The sequence below is a fragment of the Electrona antarctica genome (assembly GCF_951216825.1).
Source record: "Electrona antarctica genome assembly, chromosome: 2".
Lineage (NCBI taxonomy): Eukaryota > Metazoa > Chordata > Actinopteri > Myctophiformes > Myctophidae > Electrona > Electrona antarctica.
The window spans coordinates 23,001,616-23,022,293 of record NC_136807.1 but is presented as its reverse complement, the minus strand read 5'-3'; the positions used below and the strand labels follow the sequence as shown (position 1 = coordinate 23,022,293).

Genomic DNA, 20,678 nt, shown 5'->3' with positions numbered 1-20,678 from the left:
CTCTCTGAAGATACTTTTACTGACCCAGAGTCAGCCTACACCATGTCCAATTCAGCGCTGCTAGACCAGGCTGCCGTAGAGTCAGCCCAGTCGGACCGCTAGGACTGACCCATGTGTCTCAGCCCTGCTGCACCAGCCTGCGGTAGTGAGGCATCACCATGCTCTCAGGCAGGTACAGGCCCGAGGCATCACCATGCTCTCAGGCAGGTACAGGCCCATCTCCTCTCAGCCCTGCTGCACCAGCCTGCGATAGTGAGGCATCACCATGCTCTCAGGCAGGTACAGGCCCATCTCCTCTCAGCCCTGCTGCACCAGCCTGCGATAGTGAGGCATCACCATGCTCTCAGGCAGGTACAGGCCCATCTCCTCTCAGCCCTGCTGCACCAGCCTGCGATAGTGAGGCATCACCATGCTCTCAGGCAGGTACAGGCCCATCTCCTCTCAGCCCTGCTGCACCAGCCTGCGGTAGTGAGGCATCACCATGCTCTCAGGCAGGTACAGGCCCATCTCCAAGGCCACCAGCACAGAGAACTCCAGAGGAATCAGCTCCCTTCTGTTGATGCGGAACCGCTCCTCCAGCCTCTGTGGGTGGTGGGACGGACACACGGACACGCGGACACACACACACACACACACACACACACACACACACACACACACACACACACACACACACACACACACACACACACACACACACACACACACACACACACACACACACACACACACACACACACACACACACACACACACACACACACACACACACACACACACACACACACACACACACACACACACACACACACACACACACACACACACAGTTGTTTAGTCTATGCCAGATTCCGATACCATGTCATTTATCACGTGATGATATTTCAGTTACAGTCATACTTTGAATGCTTCAGTTGATCAGCTGAACCGTTGTATATTCTTACTGTATTTACATTTATTTATTTTAATAACTTTTTGAAGGAACTTTATTTTATTCCTAGATCAGTGGTTCTGAACTTGTTTACTGCCAGAAATGATTCTCGCTGCGTTTAGCTTCTGCCAGTCTTTTTAGCCGTAAGCCGTAAGACCTCAAATTCATGACCCCTGAACCGGAAGTAAAATCTGTTAGGTTAATTTTAGCCTTCATCATTTTATAAATCAAGGCTAGAATTATATAATAATAAATATATAATAGGGAGGGGCATGCAGTCCTTATTTGCATCGTTCCCGAGTAGGCCAGCCCGCTGCCCAACAGGCACTGTTCTAGTATTGCTTAATTAAGTGAAATATTTCTGGTTTAAATACGTGTTAAATGGCTCTATATCCTGATAGACATAATTGTTGACAGTGTTAGTTCAGTAGCAGGGGTCTCGCAATCGCTCCAGCTCTTTTAGGGCGGGATAGCACTTTTATCCAGTCAGGGGAGACAACCAGGATAAGTGATGACACAAATAAATGAGCCGACAATGTTGAAACCGGAGAAGCTGATAAATGGCTACTCTCTCCTGATTGGACGAAATTAGAGCTGGAGAGACCCCCGTTACTAAACAAACACTCTGTAGCAATGATACAATGTAGAGCTAGAACCTCGCACAAAACACTTTGGGTTTCAAACAGAAATGATCACTTACAGTTACACTACCAAATGAGAGAAAACTTGTGTATAAATGTACAGCAGGATATCACTCTGTAGGATTTGTTATACCATATTATTATCATTATATCATTCCGGTCGAGTGGAAACCTCATACAGTATGTCCATAAATTACTTTTCAGGATTTAAATAATAATAATAAAATAAAATAAAACAACCGCAGCCAAATAAATATATATGTCAATTTGGGGGTCCTTGGCACGAAAACATTTAAGAACCACAGATTTAGAAGGCATTTGTAGAATGAGCCTCATTATACATCAGGTCTTAACCGGGAAAGCCTATATATGTTGTTATACCTTTAACCCATTTTGACCTGAGATCAGATTCTAAAAATGTCTTCTACATCCTGACAGTTTTCTGAAAAAGCTATGTTTCTATGTCAGTCGTTCTTCGATTTTTCAAAAATAGCAGACCTACAAGCTCGTAGCGCGCCACTCGGTGGCGCGCTATGAGCTTGTAGATCTGCTATTTTTCAATAGCTAAAGCATAACATAATGCTAACACCAAAAGGGCTTCCCGCCCAAAATGGGTTAAAACCGGGAAAGAATCCATGTCATGTTAGGTTGTTACAGTATTTGTTTTGTAATGTTTTGAACAACACAATAGAAGCTTGTTAGGATTAGGATTTTTGGTGAGGAACGCCTCACCCAAGTGGGCTAATTGAATTGAATTAGCCCATTAAGAACTGGAATGCATCTGTGTCAAACTTAGCTTTTAACCATTTAACTGTTATTTTAAACTTTAGCTGTTGAAAAATAGCAGATATACCAAGTGCAGCGCTATGAGCTTGTAGATCTGCTATTTTTGAAAAATCGTGAAAATGTGTGCAAATCTTTGAATATACCTGTATATACTTTCAGGGGTCGGCGGTGGAGACATAATCTTTGGGGTCCTTGACATGAAATAGTTTGAGAACCACTGATATAGAAGACATGAGACATTTTGTAGAATCTAGTCTCAGGTCTTAATGGGGCAGGAGTTGTGGCGTGCAGGACTCACCTCGATGAGCTGCTTGACCTCGTTCTTGCGCAGGTCGCTGCTGATCTTGGCGGCGAGCAGGACGCACGCCGCGCACACCAGCTTCCTGTTGTTCTTGTTGAGGCGGCCCTGCAGCACAAGCTTCTCAAAGTACACGAACGCCATGGCGATGGTGACGGGCTGGAGACCGCCCTCCTCGCTCAGCGCACGCATCTCCCTCTTCAGGCTGACACACAGTGGTGGGGGAAAAGCATTCGCATTGTTTTACTAAAGTAAAAGTAACAATACTCATACTGCAATGTAGAAATGCTCCGTTACTAAATTTACTTGAGTAAAAGTGCAAAGGTATTGGTATCAAAATGTACATAAAGTACCTAAGGTAGAAAGCACTCATTATGCAGAAGGTCCCATTTCACAAGTTTTCAAATGTATAAAATGCATATAAAATCTTTGGAATATAGCAGGTCTATAAGCTCAGTAGCTCACAGTGCATATGTGATGCACACATACAGTATACTATGCACACACAACCAACCCACATTCATACGTACATTTCATTAGGGACTAATTCATTTAATCCATTATTTAAAAAAAACAATGATTTTAACAAAATGTACAATTGTGGGATTAAAAAGGTTGCTTTGTTTTTTGTTGTTTTGTTTTACTGGTGAAAGCTACAGGAGTGTATATGGTGTGTGATATGAAATGTTACGTTTTCGCTGCCGGCAGGCATATTTCATTTGTTATGTTTTTTTTAGTACATTAATGCCCTAAGTAAATGGATGCCAGTGTCACACAAAATTAGCAAAGATATACAGATGTGCCATTCCAACTTGCTCAATTCTACTGCTTTGGTACTGAAAAGAAGTGTCCAGCAGAGGAACTCTAGAATTAACATATAGAATAGAACACCTTAGGAAATGCCCCACCCCCCTTTCTCACTGACGATGTTCTGACAATGCACTGACAATCTACTGAATTGCCAATGGCAGGACGGCCTCTTTTCCACCAAAAGAACATTGGTTCCAGAACTGGTTCCATTCTAGATTCATGGAACCTCTGTGCTTTCATGGAACCTCTGTGCTTTCACGGAACGGGCGGACATTTTTTGGTTCCATTTCCGAACCAACTTTTAGGGTTCTGAACCAATTCATTTTCAGTGGAAACACTCTGATGGGGCCGACATGTCAAGTTCTCAAACCGCACATCCGTATCTACAAGCTGGAGAGGGAAGTCTGGAGCACTCTGGTGGAGCTGTTGCCCCCACGACCCGACTACGGATAAGCGGTTGAAGATGGATGGATGGATGGATGTATCTACAAGCTTTGAATCCTGAAAAGGTTGGACATATGGGGCTTCCATTATGTCTGAAGGATATCTTTAATTACGTGTAGGTTTGTGTTGGAATGACCTCTCTGTACCTGCGGATCTTGCTGAGCGTTAACTTGATGTGAGGGAACTTCTCCCTGAAGGTCTCGTTCATGTGCTTCTTCAGGTCGGACGGTTTCACATATTCAATGACCGTCGTCTGCAGGGGACGCAAACACACAGCGTACAAGATATTAAAAGCAGTGCTTCTCAACCGTTACAGTCGCATTGCATTTTCCACAGATAATACTGTAAATACAGTAGATCTACTAGCTCACACAAAACCCCCGTTGTGAGCTGTTGTGAGCTTGTAGATAGTCTATTTTCATTTTTTTATGTTATTTGACAATTGCCCAATGTTTGACAAGGCTTATACATTACTGGACGGTAATGTTGCGGTAGCCTACTATGAGGGACTAAATGGCAAGATGTTTTTTGTTGAGAGCAGGAGCGACAGTCATGTCCAGTGACCGACCCCTCGCCACCTGGTTGTAATCTGCTCTAATTGGCTGTAGTATGGATTTGCTCGAGTTGGGGGAGAGCCCATTCATGTCAGCGACAGGGCCAAATATCAAACTTGCTAGATATCTAGAAATGTTCGGGAACACATCGGTGAGCGCTGGAATCGCGACCGAATCGTCTTGCAGAGCTTCTCACACACGCAGACCGAAGCCAGTTCTTGCGTCAGCTCTGGGATTTGTCGGCAATCAACAAAAACATTTTTAACAATTAAATTACAAATTTTCACTATTTCTCAACAATCATTCTTTCCAAAAAATGTACAATATAATCAAATAGTTGATCTACAAGGTCGCATATAGAGCCCTGAGGGGTGCTTGGAGACGTGCTATTTTTGAAAGATGTTTGAAAATGTATGGATATTTTTAAACGTGGAAACGATTGACGATTATGCAAAAATAATTGCGATTAGTAATGATTGTGACAGGCCCAGATGAACCACTTACTCACCACGTAGGAGGCAAATATGAGGACTCTCCTGTGTCTCCCACATGGCCACTGGGGGTCGCTAAGGAGGTTCGGGTCATAATCTGCAATGTCCTCTATACCTGTGAATCAAGCAAGACAGCAAACTACAATCAACTGGAATGTTGACTCCTAATCTGTTTCATAAAACAAAATATGTAAAATTATTATTATTATTACATACAGCCAGCCAGTTGAAGACATTTTAGGGCCTGTACAGACGAGGACGTATTCGGTGTTTCTGGGGCAAGTAATTAGCCGATCTACCCTTTTTGTCAAACGGAGACGGCGTTTTGGGGGACTTTAACGGCTAATTTTGAAACTACCTTCCAGAGTGGGAAAGTTTGGAGACGCGACTTTCACGTCTCCGTGTGTACAGCGAATGCCGCCTAATTTGCTGAAACGGTGATGTCATAGTCCCCTCGCCCCTCCAAACTAACTAACCAGTGTTAATGGTTTATTTCACCATAACCACTTACATATAAGTATCACAGCTATTTTATATTTGCACATAATGTCTATAAATCTCTTCTCCAAAAATAGCCGATCTGCAGCCCGCACGCATGCAAACCGTTGTTGAGATTGAGCAGGCATGCACGAGAGAGGAGTTGTGTGTGAGGAGCTGATCACAGATAGAGGGAAAGTGTTATATTTGGCCTATTATTTATGCTATATATTATTGACCGCGTCGCAGTCACAGTCACAGAGAGAGAGAGAGAGAGAGATGCTGCGTGTTAAAAAATAGAAGGGGCGCGCTCTCTCTCGCTCTCTCTCTCTCTCTCTCACACTTACTTTGTGCTTGCTGCTGTTTTCAGAAGAATTAATCCAAGGTTTGTCATATATTATGGTTTAGTAGGCATACACTTTAGCTGGTCAGTCAGTGTGTGCAGACTCAGAGAGAGAAGCAGCACTGCTCTGCTCATTAAATTGATATGACGCATATGCGCATCTGATCAAGATAATTAGTTATTTGGCAACACCTGTGTGAAATACCAACGCTTTCATATAGCCTTTAGAATAAGCTTTTTCTTTTTTTTGTGGCCATCTACAGGCCAGCCATGTGTACTGCATCTTTATCTTGAAAACGAAGCAGTTTACCGGTCTCGAGTGGACGTCGTACATAATTAACATAACCGCAATGTAGACGCAGTAAAGTTTTATATCGTTCACAAAACTTAGGCGGGGAACAGCCCGCGACGTCCTCGTGAAGGCAGCCCCTTAGATTGAGACTTTTAACCTTTGCTTTTATGAAATATCTGATATCTTTTCCAGTTTTCCGGAAGATTGGACATGTATTCTATGCCTAGTTTGACCACTTCAAATACTCATTTAATCTTAAAATAACTAATAATAACCGAAAACACAAGCTACAATCTTGCAACGCTTGCAGATAGCCTATTGTCAGCGAGTGACACGCTTCCATAGAAGTCAGAATCCAAACGAGTGAAATCAGTCGTGGCGCGTGTGCGTTATGACATTTTTCACCTGTACCACTCATTCCTAGTTTATAATAACATCAGATTAAGCTAAGAATTTCTCATTTAACTTCCATTAGAGGCTGGAAACATGCCGCGTTTCATGCATTCATTCATGTGTGTGTTTGTTCATACTCTGCTCTTGCATCACAGCGCTGCTGTTGATCCGCGCTGCAGGGGTGAAGCTGCCCCCCCCTCTCTGGCCGTTACGGTAGCGGGTCTGCGGGGTGTGGACGGGGCCGGCGTCCAGAGTAGAGCTGCTCCTCCCCCGAACCAGAGCGTTGGTGGGATACAGGAACGGGGCGTAAGACACCGTCTAGAGAAGACAACAGCACCACATTAGAGCTTCATATATACAGACACCGTCTAGAGAGGACAACAGCACCACATTAGAGTTTCATATATACAGACACCGTCTAGAGAGGACAACAGCACCACATTAGAGCTTCATATATACAGACACCGTCTAGAGAGGACAACAGCACCACATTAGAGCTTCATATATACAGACACCGTCTAGAGAGGACAACAGCACCACATTAGAGCTTCATATATACAGACACCGTCTAGAGAGGACAACAGCACCACATTAGAGCTTCATATATACAGACACCGTCTAGAGAGGACAACAGCACCACATTAGAGTTTCATATATACAGACACCGTCTAGAGAGGACAACAGCACCACATTAGAGCTTCATATATACAGGAACGGGGAGTAAGTCACCGTCTAGAGAGGACGACAGCGCAACATTAAATCTTAATCATATATACTAAAATACAGGCCACCGTCGCACCAGCAAACCAGGAATCTCCTTCGAGTTTGAGTAAATGACCACGCCCCGCTCACGACATTCCCTACTTGCAACTCGAACAGGGCTAAGCAAACTTTGCAGCACTCAACGCACGCTTTAGCGTGCTCAGTGGTGTCTCTCGTTGCTCAAGTTCGCTTGAAATGGCGCGGTCGAAAACTGTATTTTATCCTCTACTTCTACTACTAGGAGGGGGGCGTGCCCATTTACTCAAACGCGAAGGAGATTCCATGCTCGCATCGCGCCATGCTGACAAACACATTGGCGAAACCAGTGGTTCCCAAACTCTTTACCCCGTGACTCAAGAGAAATTAGACGTTTGCCCGGCACACAAACTAGTAAAAATAGCAGATCTAAAATCTCACAACTCATTGCTTCGCGCCGCGTTGTGAGCTTGTCAAACACAGTGTATGACAATGCATCACATCACCAAAACATAATAAATTACATTTAGAATGTAAATAAAAACAAAAACACATAGTTAGGTTTTAGCTAATTTGGTTTTTGGCAGCATTTCTGCATTTCTAACACTCTACTCTAGGGTCTTGTTCTCACATCAGTCCATCTGAGAATATGTTATAATGGAGTACATATTTGGCAAAAAGTCACGACTTTAGTCAAAAGCTTTAAATAGCATGGAAGTACAGTAAAACATTTGGGCTAAGAGGATAAAACACAGAAAAAAATGTCCTTGGTACTTTCCACTGTGGTCCTATGCATTCAATTCATCAACAGAGCATAACATATTAAAATGATTATTCACCTTTCCATTATAGGCACCCAGCTCCACCCCCTGGTCCCCCTCTAGAGCAGGCAGGAGGTCAGGGGTCATCACCACTGATGACAGCCGCTGTCTCTGAGTGTCCATCCTGACATCACTGAGGACACACACACACACACACACACACACACACACACACACACACACACACACACACACACACACACACACACACACACACACACACACACACACACACACACACACACACACACACACACACACACACACACACACACACACACACACACACACACACACACAGATGTTACGCCCATCTAAAAAGCACACACAGACACACCAACACACCACATACACGCTACCATTCATGACAGTGATGGAGCAGTGGTTCTCAAACTCAAGGACCCCCAAATGCATATGCATTTGGTCGCAGACCCCACCATCTGAAAATGTTGTGCCCAGTGCAAGATTTGTGTTGTTGAAAATGTACATATTCAACATTTTTCAAAATTCTTTGGAATGCCTTGCCGATCTACAATGCCTTGTAGATCGGCTATTTACAAATAGCCTATTTACACAGGGTTCAAGTGATTTAACAGATTTTAAGGCTTTATTAACAAATGTTACTGGAGACCCCCTGGAAGCTGGAACCCCCTCAAGGACCCCTGGGGAGTCGTCGGACCCCACTTTTGAGAACCACTGTGATGCACACAGACACTGGGGCGGGGGGGGGCTCTCTGGTCGAGACGGACGGACGGACGGCGCTTTGTACCTGAGGCTGACAGAACTCTGTCCGTACGGCATCACTGAGAAAGCAGCACATAGAGACCGCTTGGCACATATCAGCATGATCCTACGGGGACGGACACACACACACACACACATACATACATACAGGCCCGTCACAATCATGACATTTTTGTTGACTATTAATTGGCATTGCGATTGTGTTTTTCGCATTGAACTTTGGAACATTTTGGACTTTTAGTCTTCGGAAACAAAATCTGCACGGGGCAGATATGTCCACTAAAATAACTGAAATGACCATCAAAAATAAAGAATGCGCAATGGCCAAAATAGTATATATTTAATAATTGCATACATTAGAAAAATAATTTAAGGTAGACAAGCTCACAACAACACGTTGCATTTACGACATGTTGAGAGTTTGCCGATCTCACCGCTCTTTTTGAAAATACGAATCAAGATGGTCAATTCATACAGATGAATGGAAACATTATCTGATGATTATGCAAAAATCATTGATGATAAATGATCATCCCAAATAATTACGATTAGTCGACTATGTAATAATTGTGACAGGCCTATCAGGCAAGACCAAACACTCATCCAGTAAACCAACAACTAGTGCATTCTAGCAGTGGGCGTGGTCTACTCTAGCAGTGGGCGGGGTCTACTCTAGCAGTGGTCTATGGACTGGATCCAGGCTAACTGCCAAGCCCCCAGGTTGGCTCTCCAGCATTGAAGCCAAGCCCCCAGTCAGGCTCTCCAGCATTGAAGCCAAGCCCCCAGTGAGGCTCTCCAGCATTGAAGCCAAGCCAGGCTCTCCAACGTTGAAGCGCTCGGCCCTACTGGTCAGATATGGGACTGCAGGCGGACCTGTGGATTTATGACGAGGAAACCCCGTGCCGCTGGAGTTTAACATTGAGCGCCCGTTTGCACTTCCGCATTTTGGGCACCAGATGTTGGTCTGGTTCGGTCTCTATCCTTTTATTACTATATGGTTGAAGCACTCGGCCCTACTGGTCAGAGCTGAGATTACAGACAGGCCCCTGCAATTTGCCTGAGGAAACCCTGTGCAGCTCGGGTTTAACATTGAGCGCTCGGTTGCCCTTCCGCATTTGGACACCAACTGTTGGACTGTTGGTGTCCAAATGCGGAAATAGACGGTTCTTCCGGGTGCTTCAAAACGCCACTGAGCAACTTCCATCGAAATGAATAACGGGGGGGGCGGGGCTGTCACTCTGGTTCGGTCTCTATCCTTTTATTACTCTATGCTAACTACACTGCATCTGCTATTTTCGGCACACAGCCGAGTATAAATCAGGCATTTCAACACCATCACAGCCCGCCAAAATACTCTCTCTGTCTCTCTCTCTCTCTGAGGAGGAGGCTCAGATCGTTTGCCGTGTGTAACAGTATGTTACATATGTTCTACCAGTCTGTTATGGCGAGTGCTCTCTTCTTTGGAGTAATGTGCTTGGGGGAAACAACAGAGCGGGTGACACTCACAACCTAAACAGGTTTGTGCGGAAGGCAGTCTCCGTTGTGGGGTCCCCCGACTCCCCCCTGGTGGGAGTGGAGGAGGTGGCCAGGGTGAGAACAGCAAAGAGGCTGGTCTGTCCATCTATCTATCTATCTATCTATCCATCCATCCTCTCCCTTTGCCTCTCCCTCTCATTGACCAACGACCTGGTCTTGACACCAGGTTGAAAGGGGGTTGAGTTCATGACATTAACGATCATCATTGATCCGGGTTCAAGAGGTTAACTGTGAGAGTGTAAAAATGGAGGCTTGAATTAATGCAGGATTTTGCTGTGCACACAAAGTGCTATCTAGAGCATTGCCATTGAGCATCAATATTGGCACAGTAAAACAGAGAGACATGAGCAAATAACTAGCTACTAAAAGGTCAGGTGTCGTGTCGACTATCTACAGTATGCCCAGCTGGAATGAGGGGTGCTACGCGTATGTGAAAATAACTGCTGGTTGTGAAATGGGGGGGGGGCAGAGAAATGATGTAGAATTGTCCTCTGCTCTGCCAACAGAGCCTGGACAAACTTCAACTTTATATGTCACGTGACAAGTTTACCGGTGTTATATTTGCCATTAATATACTGGGGGCCACAAACCACAAAACTAGCGTCATTTGTATTGTTGATCTTTTTCTACCATATAGAGCACCTTTCGTTCAACTTTGACCTCTCTGTCACATTTGTTTGTGCTGCTGCTGACATAGTGATACTGGACACAAACAATAGTTCCATATGACAGAGGGGTCAAAGTTGAATGAATGTTGCACTTGCACTATGGTAGAAATAGGTCAACAATACAAATGACACTAGTTTTGTGGATTAATTATTTATTTTATTAATTTAATACCTTTGAAACCACTATATTAATGGCAAATATTTCCTACAGCTTTAAGTGCAAAAACCGGAACTAACTCTTTAAGTTGTGCATTGTGCTGTGACACGCTGTAAGCTTGTAGATCACCTATTGTGATCTACAAGACACCAACAACAACCTAATATAAGAACAGGATTAGAAACAACACCTTCAGATCTGGTTTAATAAAATCCTGTTCTCCATTTGTGACGCAAACTAGCAGCGACATGTCATAACATCCTGACTCTGAACAACACCAAAGCCTCGTCATAAAACAGCAGTCAACAGCACACAGCCAGCAGGCTTCTCTGTGTAATAAACAGACTAGACACACCAGCACCGCAGTACACAGACTAGACTAGACACACCAGCACCGCAGTACACAGACTAGACTAGATACACCAGCACCGCAGTACACAGACTAGACTAGACACACCAGCACCGCAGTACACAGACTAGACTAGACACACCAGCACCGCAGTACACAGACTAGACTAGACACACCAGCACCGCAGTACAGACTAGACTAGACACACCAGCACCGCAGTACACAGACTAGACTAGACACACCAGCACCGCAGTACAGACTAGACTAGACACACCAGCACCGCAGTACACAGACTAGACTAGATACACCAGCACCGCAGTACACAGACTAGACTAGACACACCAGCACCGCAGTACAGACTAGACTAGACACACCAGCACCGCAGTACACAGACTAGACTAGATACACCAGCACCGCAGTACACAGACTAGACTAGACACACCAGCACCGCAGTACAGACTAGACTAGACACACCAGCACCGCAGTACAGACTAGACTAGACACACCAGCACCGCAGTACACAGACAGACACATCAAATCACATATCGTAGTCGCTGTTGGGCAGAGAAACCTCTTATGTCCATATTTTAAAAAATAAATACAAAATCATGCCCTGCTTTATAATAACAGTGTCACACAAAGGTAGCAAAAATAGCCCATCTGCGAGTTGATTGCGGCGTGTTTTGAGCCGTTACATTTGCTGTTTTCGCCATTGTTGAATGTGAATCCCCGTTTTGGATATATGAGGTTTCCATCCAACAGCAACGGTATGTACCAATCAATATATACCATTACCAATCAATATACCAATTCCAAAAATGCTGCCCAAATAATAATCTAAGTTTAAAATAAGAGAAAATACATTTTAAGCCCAGTATCATTTAGGATACAGGATTAAGTGAAAATGGAAGTGATGAGGAGAAAACAGACAAAAATAATATATAGTGTTCTAACGCTATACATTTTAAACTGATAAATGATTGGATGAAATTTGTGTCCCACCTGAAAATCTGTTTTCTGTTACTAAAGAGCTGGAGAGACCTAGCCTGGTTAACCACTCCCTCTTAGTCCGGCAGGCGAGGTGGACGGGTGGGAAATATGGTAGTCTTTTTTATTGGCCTAAAATATTGTCTATATACTATATATTCATGAATCCACTTGCTGACCGGCTGTTGATATTGAGCAATTGTTTATAGGGGTTTCTTGTGACCCTACCATTAACATCCTATGGCTGTAATAAAGTTTGATTGATATCCATAGTTTTGTTGCTAGATTAGACTTCTTCAGGAGAATCCTGAGAGCGTCATTGTATGCCACCTTATGCTTGCGCAAGCTCTCTTTTTTAGTTCCCCCATAAGGAGGTTGTATACAGCGAGGTGCAATAGGATCTAAATAGATTCACCAGAACCTCACCTGAGTGGAATTTCTTGACTAACATATTAGCTTGTGCATACAACATTATCTATTATACATTTGAAAAGGTGTCCCCAAAAGCTAACCACGAAAAGAAAGTCACCAGCTACTACGTCACTGACACGCTGCAACACGCTGCAACACACACTGCAACAACACACTAACACGTCACACACTTACCCTCCGCGTCGTTCGTTCCCTATCTCCTCATGTCGCGCCGCACAGCCACACTCGACACCACCCGCGTAAAAATTGTCATCGCACTGCCACTAAAGCCGGCTCCCGTCCACACTCGCAAACAATATCAATATCAATAATAAACACAAACACGCCACAAGCACCGACACCCCCGCCTAATTTGTTGCCACGTCTATGAAAACAAGCACAGAAAAAATGCCATTCAACACGCTACTTACACACACTACCACTCGCTTACAATACGCGGACCTGGCAACACTACATTCCCTCTCCCATTTGCTCAGAGCCCACCACGTGACCCACACAGGGAGGGAGACGATTGCGTGATGCTTCTATGTACAGGATTCTATAGGTCACCACTTTTGGTGTGACACACATACGGCTTCTGTTTACTATGCGTTGTCAACACGTGCTGAGTTGACAAACATTGACCGATTTCGGAGAAGACTGATAGTTTATCCTTTACTACTTAGGCTGTGGAAGTATTCACACTAGGCAACTTTTGCATTTATTGGGATTGGCAATTTGGGGAGAAAAGGAGGAGGAGGAGGTGATCAAGCTCCACAACACCACATTGGTAGGTAGCCTCAAGGCTGCATTTATTTTCCTTCTTTTTCCTCTCGAGGCTGCATGGGATGATGTGAACCCCTCCAGCAGGCTAGGGAGCACCGCTCCGGTTCGCGGAAAATGACCGCGGGGTGCGGGTTGCCAGGCTTTTTTATAAGTAAAGTATTTACATTCAATTAAAACAATATATATATATAATACATTTTAATTTACGTCATATTTAGCGGCATTTCGACCTAATTTCTCTGTTCTTTGTCAATGGCAAATATTGAGACGTGTGGGGACTAAAGCTGTATATAGGAGGGCCCTCAAACACATTATTTCATAACTTTTCATCGTGCTCCTAAAAAAAATGTGTGCTACTAGCCGCGATTACATACACAGTTAAAATAATAAGAAATTTGCGCCAACGACTGCGTCGACACCTGGCGTGGAACAAACGGGACGAACCGAGGCGCATATATGGATAACAACACTACACGCGCGCTGCAACACAAAACAGCTGCATACAACGCGTGTCACTGTGCACTTCTGTATCTGTGGACTTCTGTATCGCAACGCGGGGCAACGCAACTCTGGGATGAGCGGGCCGAAGGCCCGCGAAATTCTAGTGTCTGTACATGTCTGAATCATCTTCCATCTTTGCATTAATGATGTGCCCCAAATATTTACAACTGCTACACACAGTGAAGGTATGACCAGACAAGCAGAACACCGGAAAATTTAGTTTCTGGTCCTCCTTGGTCCTAGATTTAACATCAAACTAAGCATATGTTGAGTAGCTGTTTGAACCCTGCACCACTATGGGATACAATGGCCAAACCATCAGCGTACATAAAATGGTTGATCAAGGTGTTACCTATCATGCAGCCAGTCCTACACCCTCCCAGCAGCCTTGACAGGTCTTCTATATACAAATTGAAGAGAGTCTGGGGAGTGGGGACAGCAGTCCCCCTTGCCGTACCCCATTGCCTATGGGGTACGGAAGGGGGGACGGCTATAATTGTCCATACTCCCTACCTTACCTGCCTTGTCCTTAATGACAGCCTGGCACTAGAGTCACTGTAAGCAAGGAGTCTGGCAGTACACCATGTCTTAGCAATCCTGTGAGACAGATGGACAGCAGCGCTGCTACTCTAGGACTGGCTAACTTAAGATGCTCAGCAGTAATGTTATCCACACCACTAGCTTTGTTATCAGCTAGTTGCCTAATAGCTTGGTGGATCTCATTTAAGGACTGAATAGTACATATAGAAAGGCTTTAATTGAGTTTGCATGAACATCTAGTTTCGGCTTTCTTTTTTTTATCTTGTTAAGGGACCAAGAAGTCACAAAGTCACAAATTTACAGACACGAGAGGTTTTATGAACATCATCATCCGACATATTTTACCGCTTTTGTTTACATACTAGTAGCGCTTGTTGGCTGTGTTTGTTTGGTTAGCAAACTGGTTAGCCATAGCCACATGATTGACAACAACATCATCTGCTTTCCTACTATTCTGATTGGTTGGTATGAACCAATCACTGAAGACTGCCGCTTTGACGACACCCATCCCATAAACTGATTTTTTTATCAGCTGAGTCTATCATCGATGTCCAAGCTAGTCCACTAGTCTAGTTGTCCAGTTGGCTCTCCCATTGGCTGACGTCGCTATGCTAGTCCAGTTGGCTCTCTCATTGGCTAAACCGCGATGCGCTGTTTGTTTGTTTGTTTGTGTGTGCACGTGTGTGTGTGTCTTTTGTAAGCACTGGGTTTTACTCCAAAGCCATGACAACTTAGTGGCTGCATACAGTACAAGAGGAACTTGGGAACTTCGTTGTGAACTTTGTATTTCTTGTTATGATACTATGAAAAAACCAGCAGACATTTTTATGTATGTGTGCACTGCAAATATGGACCCCCACAGATAATAATAATGCAGCTTGTAATTAATTAATTGGGCCGCCTTAGCCTCTTCGTGGTGGCCAGTAACATACAAGTAGCCTAAGTTCAAGTTCAAGTTTATTTGAAAACATCATTGCATAACAGTATGAATTGTGATGTTTCTTACAAGAGGGACAAGAGACACAAGAGGACTGCTCTATTAAAAAACAACCAAAAAAACGAATACAAATACAACACTAAGGACGTCATCTCCAGGGGGAAATGATCAGTAGTGGTGGCTTCATACAGTATCTTCATAGACCCAAGCGTTGCATGAGCATCTGCAGTACATATTACATGATCAAGCCAGCTAGTTGAGCTGTGGGCTTCACTATAGTAGGTAAAGCTGCCAGCAGGTAGAAGCTCTTGACTGGATAGGACAAGATTATTATCTTTACAAAACCTAACCATATGCTTAGCAAAATAGGAATCATTATAGATATCAGCATTCATGTCTCCCATAACATAGATGCTTGTGCACTGCTGATCAGAAATAAAAGATGAAGAATAGGCTTAAGTATGTTTGTGTCTTTTTGGAATTCAGCTCTTGTGTCAGAACTCAGATAATGCATGTTGGCAGCTTTAAATAGAACTAACTTTGGATTGCTAAATGATCGTCTTGCAAAAACACTTGACGCATAGTCGCATACCCGTCAACACATGATCCTTCACCAACCCATTGAACCCAGCAGGCCAGCACGCACATGACCATGGATACCATCTGATCTTAGATCAGCCAAATGAGGGGCTCGGGAAGTAGCAACTCACAGTAAGGCACTGACTTACTGACAAGCACTGACTTGGTTCTCAAACTTTGTCATGCCAAGGACCCCCAAATTAATATTTATTTGGCCACAGACCCTCATCAGAAAATGTTTTGTGCTAGGGACCATCATGCAAGATTTGTTTTGTGAAAAAGTTTCAAAACATTTCCACAATCCTGGCTTTTTTTTTTAAAGTCAATCTAAAAGCTATCGGCTGGGGACCCCCTATAAGCTTCTCACAGACCCCTGGTGTTCCCCAGACCTCACTTTGAGAACCACTGATTAAATGGGAATAAATACATGAATCTATCTTTGTAACCCAATATATAAGCAATATATATATATAAACAAAATTGATCTTACTGTAAGCTTCTAACAAAGATGAAACGCCATAACATACACCAAAAACAAGTTCTACGTGCAAGTAATATTTTAGTTCCGTTTCATTTAACGATTACCAAAGTGTCTGGAGCGGGTGGGAGGGGATTTCCACACTTCACGTTTCTTTGGCTTTTGTTTCCCTCGGGTAATTGATTTGTTTCCAGGGGTGATTAAATTAAACAGCTGTAGCCACCGCAGGGAGGGTGCCAGGCACAGGCAGCCACGGGCGACTGTTATTGCCTCCTAAGCTAAAGAGAGTTATCGCATAAAGTGTGTCTGAATTAAGCAGCTTACTCCGTCCAAGAAGGATGGAAGGCTACTTGGAAATCCAAGGCCTGTTTCAAAGTCTAAAATAAAGTTGATTATACTGTATATTGGATTATTGGTTATATATTGTCTGTCGGGTGGAAACCTCACATGTGCAAAACATATCTACATTCTACAAAGCTTTTTTGTGTGACGCTGTAGTACGATGAGACAGAACGTTCATTTCCAAAATAATAAATACAAAAAGTCAGAATATGGAGATAAGAGGTTTCTTCCCAACAGCAATGATATATTGGGTATATATGTTCCGTTGTGTATTAAGAATGTGTCCGTCTTTCAATCAATTTACTGACCTGCATCCTCTGGTGTCACACTGTTTCATTGTCTTGATAAAATGCACCTTCTTGGCTACTTTGGGTCCAGGGGAGCCGGACACATTTCTTGATCTGAGCAGAACAACCAGACAGACAGACAAGACGTGAACAACACACACATTCAAATATCAATGGGTTATTTCACAGGCTCTAGTGTTGCGGGTCCATTGATTCAGTAGCAAAACACGTTTAAAATCCACTTACATCACACGTGTGGAATTACACGTCAGATCAAAACAATATTAGGAAAGAGGAACAATGTTTAAAGGGGTAAGAGATTTGTGTTCCATCTCCCATCTGTCTATTCAGCTCTTTGGTAAACTGAAGATGGATGTTCACTGAAAATTGGAAGACAAGTGATGAAATTAAGAATACATTACAAAATGAGCTAACAAAATTGAAGCTGGAAAAACAGAACTATCAGATGGAAGCTGATAAATGGGATCTCTCTCTGGACTGAATGAAAAATAGTGTTTACTGTTTATTAAAGAGCTGGAAAGACATGGAGACCCCTGTTGCATAACAAACACTCTGTAGCATCTTACTATCACAATTGAGCTTTAACCTTTTCACACACAAAAATTACCTTTGTTTTTTAAAGATCACAAAAAAGCAACAACCACACGCATAGCCTTGGATAGCTCTGAGCTAAGCCTTCGTAGATGTAGTTAATCAATTGCTACATTTGCAATATCTATGATACGAAAAATAAAAGTCAGACTCGATTAAATATATCTATGATAGTCTTGATCCAAGGCTACAACAGATTGGAGCTTTGAATGACAAATACAAGCTTCAACTACCTGATGATTTCACCTATTCCGGAAGTAAAGAAGTAAGTAGTAGAATTGAAGAAGGCCCGGACATTTAAACGCGAATAACATGATAAATAAACATTCATGTCTCAGCTCACCTTTGAGGCATGGAGGCTGCGGAGGAGGAGGCGACAGCACCGGGCACGGGGCTGAACACGGACGGGGACCTGGCCAGGGAGAACGACTGGTGCGGTCCGGGTGACAGGGGGCTCTCTGGTGGGAGCATGGCGTCCACACTGCCGCCAGCAGCACCCTCCAGAAACACCTCGTTAGTATTATTACCCCCAAGTGCCACAACACTCCACCTGTGGCCCGGCACCGAGGGGGACATGATGACGACCGAGGAGGGACGGATAACGACGGGGCTCACCACCGCCGAGGACTCGGAGGAGGACGTGGAGGTGGAGGTCGGAGGAGCCGGGGCAGGAGGAGCACTGTTCCCGGCGGTCACGACGCCGGCGACGGCGGGTGTCACCTGGGGGAGGGGGACCAACGAGCCCCGCTGGTGTAGCAGCTCCGGTGCCGCCACCGCGGCGGTGATGGCGGCGGTGGAGGACTCCGTCTGGTCATTGGTGCTGCCGCGGTACAGAGGCCGTCCGTCCAGGGAGATGTTGTTGAGGAACAGTAGAGCCGCCTGTCGCCGTCTGGAAGTAGAGTCCTTGGCGGCTTTCTTCTTGTCTTTGTGCGGAGCTTTGTGAGCCCCGCCGCCGCTGCCGCTGCTGCTGCTGCCGCTGTGCTGCTGCACGGCGCCCAAACCGCACGTAGCGGTGGCCATGCTAGGAAAATGAAACCCGAGCACGCACCGTCACCGACAGCCGCTTGCCAGGACGATAGACACACCCACAACGGTCCTGATTGGACAGGAGGGTGGCCAGTCCCCACTCACCGCCATGCTGATTTGATGGGAGGGTGCCAGCTACGCCCACAAACGAAGTCGATTGGACGAGGGTCTCATTACGGGAGAGAGTTGCGCCATTGAGGGGTCAGAAAACAGTAAAACACTGAGAAAACAGCTCTCGAGCGCCGTTCATGCAGCCCTGGAGTGTGACAAGCCGGAGTTTTAAATACAACGAGGGCGGCGCAAATATCAGCAATTTTATGCATGTGTGAAAAAATGACAACTGTTTTAAAGTATTGCACTGTAATGTTTATGTTGTACTATTACTAAAAAACGATCTAAAATAATTGAATTTAAGATCATTAAACTGGGCTGTTGCCTGAGTCCAGTGTATTCTGCCAACTTCCGGCCCAGGACTTGTCACTCTTCGCCGTGAACGGAGTTGTCGTAAATTATGGGGGAATGGCTTATTTTGTTTTAAAAGAAAACAGTTTACATTATCCAGTCTACAGCGGATACGGAAATGGTACGTAATGTATACCATGTGTATTTGTGAACGTGATCCTGATCCTGATCCACAATAGTCATATGTGTTCATATACCGGTAAGAAATGATACTACTACTACTACTTTGTAACTACTACTACTAATACAATACTACTCTACTAATGCTAATACTACTACTACTAATACAATACTACTACTACCACTACTATTACTACTACTACTACTACAAATACTACTATACTACCACTACAAATAATAATAATAATAATAATAATGATAATAATAATAATAATAATAATAATAATAACAATAATAATCGTCATCATAATAATAATTGTAATATTAATAGTAATAATGATGTTTTTGTTTAAAAAAAATGTTAATGTAACAGATGGTGCAGCGGTGGCCGAACAGTTTGCGGAGCGGTCTTGTTATTGGAAGGTCGCCAGTTCGAATCCCCGGACCGGCACGTTAAAATTACCACCGCTGAAGTGCCCTTGAGCAAGGCATTGAACCCCTACCATGAAATGTTCTATGAGCAGGGTCTGGCTGTAAACAAGCATCTCGAGCTTAGTCCATTCACCCTGGGTAAACAAAGAACTTTGCTTTGCTTTGCTTTGGGTCTCCCCATCTCGTAGGTCTAGAAGATACATTATTAGGTGGGTTCATCCAATCGCCAGAGACCCATTTATCAGCTTCAATGTTATAGTGTAACTGTTCCACTGGCTGCTCATTTCTTTGTGTCATCACTTCCAATTTCACTTGTTTATCCAGTATCCTATTTGGGTTCTCTCTCCTGATTGGATGACATTGGTATCCTGACCTGAAAATGCATTTTCTGTTTACCAAAGACAAAGAGCTGGAGAGACTGGGAGAGACACTGAATAAATAACACACTATAGCAATTATTATCAGATTGTATGTAACACTAAATGGAATAAATCATACAAAACTAGAAAAAGTGCCCTTCTGGGCACAGGTATCCACCAGGAGGATAGGAGTGTGTGTGATGTTTGGCAAAAATGTGGTAATATGTTTTGTTTTGTTTTTTGTATGTGTGTCACACACGTGATTGGCCGTGACTTGGCCTGTTGTAGCACCACGAGGCTCATTTGAAAACTGTCAAGTGGCATTTCTTCCTCAGCCGTGGGAATA

General features: G+C 44.0%; 1 protein-coding gene across 2 annotated transcripts; it reads right to left on the bottom strand.

Moving 5' to 3' along the window:
- Window positions 1–164: 164 nt before the first annotated feature.
- On the bottom strand, window positions 165–19,240 carry LOC306935862 (CDK5 and ABL1 enzyme substrate 2-like). 2 transcript variants are annotated; one of them, XM_079519153.1, is made up of 9 exons: window positions 18,277–19,240; window positions 17,343–17,435; window positions 8,789–8,869; window positions 8,038–8,152; window positions 6,598–6,778; window positions 4,973–5,070; window positions 4,057–4,163; window positions 2,657–2,861; window positions 165–582 (listed from the first exon to the last, which is right to left on the bottom strand). In XM_079519153.1, the coding sequence occupies exons 1-9, from the start codon at window positions 18,951–18,953 to the stop codon at window positions 442–444; spliced, it is 1,698 nt and encodes a 565-aa protein (XP_079375279.1). In that variant the 5' UTR covers window positions 18,954–19,240; the 3' UTR covers window positions 165–441. The 2 variants fall into 2 exon arrangements, with proteins under 2 accessions (XP_079375279.1, XP_079375280.1); XM_079519154.1 differs by lacking the exon at window positions 8,789–8,869.
- Between the last annotated feature and the right edge of the window lie 1,438 nt (window positions 19,241–20,678).

What these genes read in the sequence shown, in the direction of transcription:
- LOC306935862 (XM_079519153.1), bottom strand. Translation starts at nt 18,953, where the DNA reads ATGGCCACCGCTACGTGCGGTTTGGGCGCCGTGCAGCAGCACAGCGGC. An exon ending in GCAGCCTCCATGCCTCAAAG is followed by an intron (nt 17,436 to 18,276) that starts GTGAGCTGAGAC and finishes TGTTCTGCTCAG; the next exon opens with ATCAAGAAATGTGTCCGGCT. An exon ending in AGGTCAAGCAGCTCATCGAG is followed by an intron (nt 583 to 2,656) that starts GTGAGTCCTGCA and finishes CACCACCCACAG; the next exon opens with AGGCTGGAGGAGCGGTTCCG.